This window comes from Panicum virgatum, chromosome 7N, assembly GCF_016808335.1.
Source record: "Panicum virgatum strain AP13 chromosome 7N, P.virgatum_v5, whole genome shotgun sequence".
Taxonomy (NCBI): domain Eukaryota; kingdom Viridiplantae; phylum Streptophyta; class Magnoliopsida; order Poales; family Poaceae; genus Panicum; species Panicum virgatum.
In genome coordinates, this window is record NC_053151.1 from 14,122,372 (window position 1) to 14,133,609 (window position 11,238).

Consider the following 11,238-nt stretch of genomic DNA (forward strand, 5'->3'; position numbering starts at 1 on the left):
GGCAAGCAATTGATATGAAAAGAAACTACTATTACTGTCTTGCTTAGTGAAGAAATGGACCATACTTTAGAGATAAATTTTTTAGGCCCGAGGCTAGATGATATGCAGAAATGAGACCCTCATAAAACTGGAATCCCCAATTCGAATCTAACCAGATAAAAAATCCAATACATCCACGTCGTGGATCAATGAGCAAACCAAATACATCTATGAATATGCTAATCTGCACTGGAAGCCACTAACCCTAGACGCACACACCCACACTCCACAAAAGCTACAACTAATATTACACTAAACATAATTCTACTGAAAGAAAAGAACCAATCTAAAAGCACAAAAAGATTTATCTACTGCACATTATGATTAACCTAATTCAAATTTAAATGAGATATACTTCAAAAAATTAAAATAAGATAGAAAGTTACAGTATAATTATGTTAGGATTACAGAAGTAGAAGGAGTGTAATATTGGGCAACAAAAACTAAAGCATGCATAAAGCATAAATGGATTAAAGATAAAAGCAACCATTAATTAGCAAAAAGACGGGTGTAATGTAGCTCTAAAATAAAACAATGTCTGTACTAGTTGGACTTGGCTTTAGTTCCAAAATCTTTGGTGAAGAATTGAGGGCGGAATGGATACCAAAGATTACTTCTTTAAACACAAATAGTTATGTATTGTATTGGTCATTAGGAGCACTAAAATAGTTAGTTGCTACTACTATTCTACAAAATGAATCCATGGTGAGCTTCTTTGAGCCAAACTACTTGAAATTCAGAGAAAAAAACATAAATCCTTGGCGAGCAGTTGAATTGAAGAAGCTACTGCTACTTTCCTGCGCACTAAATAAATGGACAATAATTTTGACAGTTAAACTTACAAAAATACTACACTAATATAATTCTACTAAAAGAAAGTTAACAAAATAAAAGACATAGAAAATCAGCACAAATGCCTAGCAATTTTAAATAGATTTGTATACAAATATGAGCATTTTCTCCCCCGCAATAAAAGCACTAGCACATTTCAGAATATTTGTAACCATTTTGATACCAAAACCAAAAAACATAGAAATCAGAAAATCATTTAGAAGCCCCAACACCCTTCCACCAACGTTTCCTATCAAACCATATACCCACAACGCCCACCTAAGACAAAAAAAATTCCAGGAAGAAATGACAAAAAAAACTCAACTAAAAATATCATACCACTTACACCAGCGTTCCAGGTGCACAAATCAAAATCCACCACATGCAGATTCATCATGGGTAGAACTGTAGATCCACCCAACCTGGTGTGAGAGCCCATTCCCCCTCCCCCAAGGCTGAAATCCCAAACAGAAAGCATGAACTCATTCGTGGTATGAAATGGAAAAGAAAAACAACACGGTGCTGACCCCTAATCGTGCTCTTTGGCTCTTGCACCCCACCACCACCAACAACAACAGACAACACTAACAGATCAAACACTAACAGAAAAGGGATCTAAAGACCCTAACATATCAGAAAGGAGACCCGTGGATAAGAGGGAATGGTACCACAAAAACGCCATTGCCGCCACCTCTCATTGGTTGGTGTCGCTAGTGCATCGTCGGGACAAGCCGAAGGAGATGCCGTCGAAAATCACCGAGATTGCTGGCCCCTGGAGATCGCCATCCTCTCATCACCCCCTCCGCCTTCTCTTGGTCGAGTGGACGGGCCTCAGCCTTCCACCTTCTATTGCTCGACTAACAACTGGGCACGCGTGAGAAGCCAAATAGGCATAAATGATGGTCACCAACTCATCGGTCACACAGGAAAAACAAAAAATGAATCTCACATGGAGCGCGTTATCGCGTGGCCTATCGCGCGCTGGGGGACCGCGCGACCCCCCTTTCCACCAGGACGTGATAGCGACATTTCCTTTTCTGGTTTCCATCCCGACCTACCCGTGGCACCGCCGCAGCCCCTGGCCCCGCGTGCTGGAGGAGGGGAGGCGCGCTCCAGGCCCTCCACGACAGGCGCACAATAGGGCGGAGCCCCCCTAACCGTCGCATCCCACCAGGCCCTGCCGGCGCGCACGGGAGGTACCTACCCCCGCGGCACCGTCGCAGCCCCTGGCCCCGCGTGCTAGAGGAGGGGAGGCGTGCTCCAGGCCCTCCACGATAGGCGCACGAGAGGGCGGAGCCCTCCCCTGACTGCCGCATCCTACCAGGCCCCGCCGGCGTGCACGGGATGCGCGCGTAGACCTGGCCGAGACCTGGCGGAGCCCCCCTGACCGCCGCATCCCCCCTGAACTGGCCGAGACCTGCAACCTCCTCCTTCCACCAATCTGCAACTCCTTCGTTGCGGGTTTGTAACTCCTTTTAGTTCTGTTTCCTTCCCATCTGCTCGATCTAATCTCCTCAATTCTGCGCAAAACCTTCCCTATGTTATTCGAATTGGATATAATTTATCTTCTTCATCCCCAAAAAACTGCTAGCAACTTGTGGATTGCAAAAGAGATTTGTGTGTTATTGATGTTGCATGATGACTCGTGGGTGTTGGGGGTTTGAATTCGCTGGTGAATTTGCATTAAAAAAAATCTGCTACAAACCTTGTATGAAGATATAAGAAAAATTTGCATATGTGTATAGATTGTTGCTTTGAGGTGGCAACTTGTGTTCATTATTGTAGCATCTTGTGTTTATTGTCGTAGCGTATTGTGTTCATCATTGTGGCAACTTATATACGTTATATGTTTCCTCAGGATTGCAACTTATCCTCAATTTAAGTTTTCTTGGATGACAACTTGTATTGTGCTATTTAGTTGTATTTATTATTGAAGCGATATTTTATTGTAACCTATATACATTATGAGTTTTCTTGCATGACAACTTATACTTAATATTTGTGTTTTGTAGGTTCAATATGTCTTTTAGTGGGATTTTTTATCTGAATTCTGCACCAATGCAAGAGCATGATTTCCTTGCAGCCCCTTCGGATCTTGAGTTGCAGCAAGTTTCTGGTGCAGCTTTCCCACCGATGTGTGTTGCAGGTGGTGCAGGTGCACATGTGTCCAGCAGCAACTTGACTCTCCCTGTAATATCCAATGAAGCTCTTCATCTGCCAAGCAACTCAGCTCCTCCTAAACTGGCAACTCAGCAACTTAACAACTCAGCATCAAAGGTGCTCCCGGCTGAATCTGGTGGTGTGACAGTTCCCACGGCTGAGACAACCACAGATGGAGTTGATGTTGAGGATGGTGTTGAGGTTTTATCCACTCCGCAGGAACTTTTTGTAGGCATGTCTTTCAATACTTCTGATGCGGCCAAAGACTATTACAATTCCTATGCCCGTCATACAGGTTTCTCTATAAGGATCGACACATCCCGTGAGTCGAAGAAGGACAATGAAAAGATAAAGTATATCTATGTTTGCCAGAAGGCTGGGGTCAACAAAAAGGAGAAGGTTGCTGATGATGGGCCAATAACTGAGAAAAAGATTGTGAGGCAAAGGCGCAGGGATTATATAGATAGAACGCACTGCCCAGCTCGCATGATTGTGAGGAAGACATCCCCTGGACACTGGGAGGTTGTGAACTTTGAAAGGGAGCAAAACCATGAGCGTTTAAGAAACTTGTCGCTCACAAAATACTTGAAGTCCCATAGAGACATACCAGCTGAAGAGAAAGAGTTCATCAAGTTGCTCCATGGATGCTGCATCACGACAACTCGTGCTTACCAGATAATAGCTTAGTTGTATGGAGGTATTGAAAACTGTCCATACATAGAAGGTGATGCTAAAAATTTGCGTGTTGAGTACCGCGCTGAATATAGAGGTAAAGATGTGAAGGCGACGCTTGAGTACTTTGAGGAATTGAAGAAGGAAGATCCGGAATTCTATTATAGTTACACTCTTGATGAGTTTGACAGGGTTGAGAATCTGTTTTGGGTGGATGGTGCAGCAAGGAGAACTTATGAGTTGTATAGTGATTGTTTGTCCTTTGACACTACTTATTTGACCAATGCCTACAACATGCCATGTGCTCCTTTCATAGGTATGTATGTCCAGCAAAAAAAATGCTAGTTTGCCCATTGATGGTATTCATTGATTGTTATTTATTGGAGTCTAGAAAAAATACTGGTTATCACACTGACTATAATGCTGTATACTCTTTGAACAATTTGCTACTCTGAGAAAGCACAAGTTGACACACTAGTTGCACATAAGTTGCCATCTTTATTCTGCACCAGTTGATAGCCTTCAGCTATGAAAAAAATACTAATAATTTATATTGTGTTAATAGGGATTGATAGGAATGGCATAACAATCCAGCTGGGTTGCGGCTTTCTGAGGAATGAGAAGACTGAGGGTTTTGTCTGGCTGTTTACTGAATTCAAGAAAGCAATGGACGGCAAGGATCCTGCAAATATAATAACTGATCAAGATATTGCGATGAAGGCTGCTATCGCAGAGGTATTTGTCAGTTCAGTTCATAGGAATTGCCGTTGGCATATAATGGAAAATGCTAGGAAGACCATGGGTGCTTTCTTGGATAGCAAGGGGGATGGTAAGCAAGAGTTGGCGGATGACTTCACGGATTGTATTGACAATAGCTTCACGTCGGCAGAGTTTGAGCAGAAGTGGCAGGCTTTTCTGGATAAATATGAGCTCAACAATGATGAGAGGTTCCAACATTTGTATGACATGAGACATTGTTGGATCCCTGCGTATTTCATGCATTGTTTCTTCCCCTTCCTCCAAACAACAGCACGGAGTGAAGGCTTCAATGCTGTCCTGAAGCGCTATGTCAACCCAAAGAACTCGATACTCAACTTTGTGCAGCAATATAAGAAGATACAACAAAGGATTTTCAGCAAGCAAGATTTGCAAGAGACGGCCACAGCCACGAAGGTCCCACGCTACTTGACGGGGCACCCTATGGTGCATCATATGAAGAAAGCGTATACAAGGAGGTTGTTCAATGTGTTTCAACACGAGCTGCAGCTAAGTTCGAGCTACTATGTTGTTCGTGTTGAAGGGGATGACTTGATAGATGTTGTTCCGTACAGGCGTTGCCCCGATCTGTTGTATGGGACACGGACATTCAGGGTCACGTCGTCCAGGGTGGAGGGCTTGTATAGCTGCACTTGTTGCAAGTTTGAGAGACATGGAGTGCTTTGCTGCCACATATTGAAGGTTTTTGACACCCTTGCAGTCCGCGAGGTGCCTGATCGGTACATTCTCCCTCGATGGTCAGTTGAGCCAGTGGTTGATAGTGGGGTGGAAGTTGCCGCTAACGAGCCTCTTCAAGAAGCCCAGATTACAGACCACGGGAAGCATGTTATACGTTACAGCAGGATGTGCACAAACTTTAATAAGATTGTGAGACCTTTTATGGCTGATGACGAGGGGTATGGCATAGTCTCAAAATAAGTGAGTTCCCTACAATCTAAGCTTGTTGCTTTGGGGAAAAGGAGAGCGTCAAGTATTCTTCCAGGGGTGGAGTGTGAACAAGTTGATATTGAACAACCCGCTGCGCCAAGGCCGCAGAACAAATAGCGCAATAAAACAAGCTCATCAACCGGAGGGGGTGGGGATCCAAATCTGTCACAATAGCCTAATGGTGCGTATTGTCTTCACTGAACGTAGCAACTTATACTTCCTTGCCCCTAGCAACTTCTACTCATTCAGCCTAGCAACTTGTACTCCTTGTTCTAGCAACTTGTGTGTATTACTCCTAACAACTTGAAATTGTTTTGACTTTTCAGGCTCGCATGTTGCTGGTGCTGAGATTGGGGACCCACCAATAACAAAGAAGCAAGGGCGTCCAAGGTCAAAGAGATACAAGACAGGGTTGGGGTTGCTTCCCCCAAAAAAACCACCGTGTGGCTATTGTGGTTCAACAGAACATACCACATCAACTTGCCCCGCCAAGCCGGCAAGAAAGCAAACAAAAGAACTCTCGGATAAATCACTAAATGAGGTTGCTGCGTGAAAAAACAAGATGTGTTGCAGGGGGATGCATCTAACATTTTTTTCCACTTCCTTGTAATTTATTAAACTGCAATTAGTGATTTATGATTTTATTAAAGCATGGTGTGTGGTGATGTAATAATGAATTGTTGATGCTTTTGTATATTTCAAACTTGCTATATATATGGATAAATATACTTTTAATAAAACTTTGTGTATGGTGGCGTATGAAAAAAAAGATTGGAAAATTGCAGCTTGCATGTTGAATTAAGTTAACAGAAACACAAAAAAGTGCAGATCTGATGTACAGAAGTTGATATTTCAAAAAAAATATCTGTGCACAATTTGTTGTTTTGACTTCAGACAAGTTGCCTGTTGGGCTGGTCACAAGTTGCCAGTGTAAATACCTCCATATATTACATAAGTTGCTTCTCACACAGGAAAGTGGGGGGGGGGGGTAAAAAACCGATCAGCATATCCGAGCATTGTTTAAAACCACATAGAACATCTATATACAGAGTGCATGCATCATGAAAAAATCACAAGTTGCTGTTGGACTAGCCACAAATTGCATACAAGTTGTCCGTTGAACTGGTCGCAAGTATATTACAGAATATCTGAGCATATCTAAGCATCAATTAAAATAAAATGGGAGCATCTATATACAGAGTATATGCATCATGTGAAAAATACACACATCTCTCCTCCCCTTCCCCACTCCGCTCCTAGCCACAAATTGCATACAAGTTGTCCATTGAACTGGTCGCAAGTTGCCAGTATATTGTAGAATATCTGAGCATATCTGAGCATTAATTAAAATAAAATGGGAGCATCTATATACAGAGTATATGCATTATGTGAAAAATACACACATCTCTCCTCCGCTTCCCCACTCCGCTCCTAGCCTACTGATTTGCCATCTTTCCCTTTCCCTTTGAGAATAGTTCAGTCTTGTTCTCTAGCTTGTTGGTAGGGCTATGAAGCCACTCATGAAGAACTCACTTCCTTAGCTTCATTTCATCAAACTCCATCATATTTGGGAAGTTGTGTCGATCCCAGTGCTCTATAGCCTTGAGGGTGAACAGACCGCAGTCATGACTGAGATTGAGGGCACAAAAAAAGAGAGACAAATGTTAGATAATGTAGAACTTACAAAATGTTACAATATCTACAGTTTGGAATTCAGTTTAGGATAAAAAGATAAGAATGGCTTGTTGCAGCACCTCAAGTCAAGTCATGTTGCAGCACCTCAAGCACCAAGTTGTGTTAACTGGGATGACGACATGGATGACTTCATGCCCCCCAAACCATGGCCTCCAACACATGATGTTCCTCCCCCTGTATATGAACCTAGATCCAGAAAAGAGAGAAAGGGAAAGGGAAGAGGTTCGTCAAGTCATGCTGCAGCACATCAAGCACCAACTTGTGTTAACTGGGATGACGACATAGATGACTTTATGCCCCCCAAACCATGGCCTCCAACACATGATGTTCATCCCCCTGTACATGAACGTAGATCCAGAAAAGAGAGAAAGGGAAAGGCAAGAGGTTCGTCGAGCCATACTACACCACCTGCAGCACCACCATCTGTCAACTGGGATGACGACCTAGATGATTTCATGCCATGATCTATAACATATGATGTTCATGGGTTCAAGATGTATTCGCATTTAGTATTGTTAATGTTGTATTATACTTGTATGTATGTCTCGTACCTAACTTGCATTCACTGGACATGTACATAATGTCGAGTTTGAATCGTAGTTAGTCCTAATGGAGCAGCGAAGCATAAACATACCATCTATCGTATGTAATGGAAAATACGAGAGTGATCAGAGGCGAACGTTGAAGTGTACAAATAAGCGGTCCACAGCTATCTCATTACAAATAAATATCAGAGATACAAACATCGGATATATCTAACCACCCCTAGGGCGTCGGACCCTCTTAGCCCTCTGCTGGGCACGGGCATGGCCCTCGGAGTAGGTGTGACGATCCGGAGACCTCACCTGTCGCTCAGGACGCAAAAGGGGCTGCGGTGTCTACTGCTGAGAGATCCCAAGCGGTGCTCCTCCTAGCTGTGAATACCCCAAGACATCGGGGTCACCGTGCGTGCTAGGTGAGTCTGGAGTCAAGCTGTCGAGTTCGTCTAAGGTGAAGCCCTCGTTATCTGGAACGAACGTACTCGAAACAAACCCTGCGTAACATATAAACGTAAACCAACACATGTTGCATAGTAAATTAGTGAGTGTATTGAGAGAGTGTTTTGTACCAGGTCGAAAGGAGGAAGAAGAAGGTCCGGCGCCCGCATCGGGGTAGAATCCTATGCATAAAATGCGGATGTTAGCGTACGCTCGTGTCTTTCATCATGACATGTAGAAACCGAAATACGAAACATAAACTAACATGTGTAGGCCGGTATCTGTGGCCCCGGTACCATCCCTGGATACGGTCCGCCAACTGGTGGTGTCCCTCTAAACATTCCAGTATGGCCGAACGCAGTAGATGGATCGTATCCTGTTTGTGATATTAGTAAATATGTAGGAAAACTTGATCTAATTTTCAAGAGATATCTACGTTACCTGTAGCTGTGTAGTACTGCGACGTCGGCCCGTGCACGGTCGCCGGACATGGAAACGACAACGAGGCCTGGGACGACCCGTGGCTGTCTTCGTACTGCACACGACTTCCCAAGTTGTGCACTACCTGACGCAACTGGTCACGCTGCCTCGACCATGTCTGTCTGCTCAAACTGGGTCATTGGGGATCTGGCATGTACCCTCGTCAGGTAAGTTGAGCAGTCCGTCTCCATCATGTTGCAAATGCGAAACTGCATCCATTCAGTAAAGGAATAGTTAGAAACACATGAATTATCTTATGAATATATATATATATATGCAAATATGATCAAGAGACTCACCGCGCCAGCTAGTGCCTCCACGTGGTGCCGGGCATAGCCATCCTGAGGCCTCGCCTAGTGTGGCTGCGGGTGAGTGTCAACATAAACCAGACGAGCCCGAGTCCGGGGTAAGTACCAGGTGAGGTAAGCCCTAAAGGAGCTGTCTGTGTGTGGTCCTCTTGGATGGACCAAGTGCTCGTCTGCATGTTCCCATTGGTCCACCCACGGCTGCATCTTGGTGAGCCAATCATCAGAGCACGGCAAGCCACTCCTTGACAACCTACAAAAGTGGACCATGAAGAATCGTTAGATTCGACATGAATGTATGAGCCAAGTTCATTCATAATTACCTGTGGTCCTGGCGACTGACACGCTCCAACGCGGTGGGCACCGGAAACTCCTGGTGTTGCCCAAACTGTCTCCTGACTCTCCAGGGGCAATATGCCTCAACCGCGATGTCGTAAACCCAGATGGCTATAGTAAACCACAGGCTCGCATTCGCGGAGCAGTGCGAAGACAGGCCTGCTGGTGCACGGGTAGCCATAGCCTCAGGGCTGTAAGGCTCCCAGACAACATCCTCGGGCGTCAGCATGTCGAGCTCCGAAACAAACTCAGGATATGCGCGTCTAACCTGCGCATGCGCCCAGGACCTCTGCAGTCCGAATACGTAAAATTAAAAGTGCGCTAATGCATCATGTAACAATGAATAACAAAATTAGATTTGTTGCGAACGTACCTGACGCCAAATCCAGAGAGTTCCCATAGTGGGCCTGTCATCCTCCTCGTCGCCGTACATGGCCTCGTGGTAAGGCTCGTGGCTGACGATGGGCCGACCAATGGCTAGCCTCTTGTACGACCAAAGTTGTAGCAGTAGTGGGCACCCCGCTAGGATAGCGTTCCCATGTGTCTTCATGCAGCCATCGCAGAGTCCACAGTAAGTGGCTGCAAGTACCGCCTCACCCCAGCTATTGGGCGGTACGTCCTCGTCCCCATCCGCAATCTCCCGTGCATACGGAAGGAGCATCCGATCTACCGAGTTGCCATGAGTGTTGTTGAACATGATGTAACCAAACAACCAAAGTAGGTACGCCTCCAGCGATCTGGTCACACTGTACTCGTCGGCATCCGCAGCCAACAGGGTAGGCTGCATAACAATTAAGATTAATAGTTTGAACTGACAATGCAACATGTGAATTGTAACAATTAAACTTAAATATGCAATGAATACGTACTGTAAACTGTAGGAACCAGGTCTTCGAAGGACCTGCTGCTCGCGGGTGCGGGTTGATCGGACCTGCTTCTTGCACGCGGTCAACCAGGGCAAAACGGGCCTCCAGGTCATCCTTCCAGGAGGCCGCCACCACACACGGACCTACAGCCTCCCCGACGATAGGGAGGCCGAGGAGGTAGGCCACGTTCTGCAGCGTAGGAGTCATCTCCACACACGGGAGGTGGAACGTGTGTGTCTCCGGCCTCCATCTGTCAACGAGCGCCGTCAGGAGGGATCGGTCGAGCTGAATAGGCCCACCCTCGACAAGACAGCCCAGAATCAGTAGACCGGACTCACGTAACCTGTAATAAACAAAATTGTTAAAACAAAGAAATACCGACGAATACATAAGTGATAAACAATAATATTTCATTACATACCTGTCAACCCAATCGTGGTGTATAGAGATCGCCTCTCCAGGTGGACGAGGACGTAGCACCTCTAGGGCTCGGTGCTCAACTATTGCAAAGTAAGACCTATGGCTCGAGTCGATAACTGGGTCTAGCAAGGAGTCCATCTCCATACCTGCATTCAAAAATATATGAGAACACATAGGTACATATATGTTACATACAAACTGGACGCACGATATTTATACATTACAGATAGGTTCGATACAAACTCCACGCATGATTACTACATATTATAGATAGGTTTGATACAAACTGGACGCACGATTACTACATATTACAGATAGGTTCGATACAAACTCCATGCACGATATTTATACATTACAGATATGTTCCATACAAACTGGACGCACGATTACTACATATTACAGATATGTTCGATACAAACTCCACGCACGATTAGTATATAGGTACAAACTGCACACTGGTGGATCATGACACCAAGTGCCTTCTACGAGCAATTGTCGTCGATGGTCGTTTGAACGTAGGAGGTGCTCCATCTCTGGGATTTCCGGAAGGACCGACGTCAGCAGCATCGTGAAGTGCATTCTGAGGACACTTCTTGTAGTTGTGACCCAATGCTCCACATTGGCTGCAATGCTTTTGTGCCTTGCTTGCTTCGGACTCATCCATACCATTCCGAATACGACGTGTCTGATGGTGGCCTTTGCCTTTCTTAGTGGCTAGATCAGGAATAAACATCTTATCCTCATTATCCTGAA

At 45.0% G+C, this 11,238-nt stretch overlaps 1 protein-coding gene across 1 annotated transcript; it reads left to right on the forward strand.

Annotated features, from left to right (window-relative positions):
- Window positions 1-4,500: 4,500 nt before the first annotated feature.
- Window positions 4,501-5,397, forward strand: LOC120680946 (protein FAR1-RELATED SEQUENCE 5-like). The gene has a single exon (XM_039962514.1). It carries the CDS (start codon window positions 4,501-4,503, stop codon window positions 5,395-5,397), a length of 897 nt encoding a protein of 298 aa, XP_039818448.1.
- The last annotated feature ends 5,841 nt before the right edge of the window (window positions 5,398-11,238 follow it).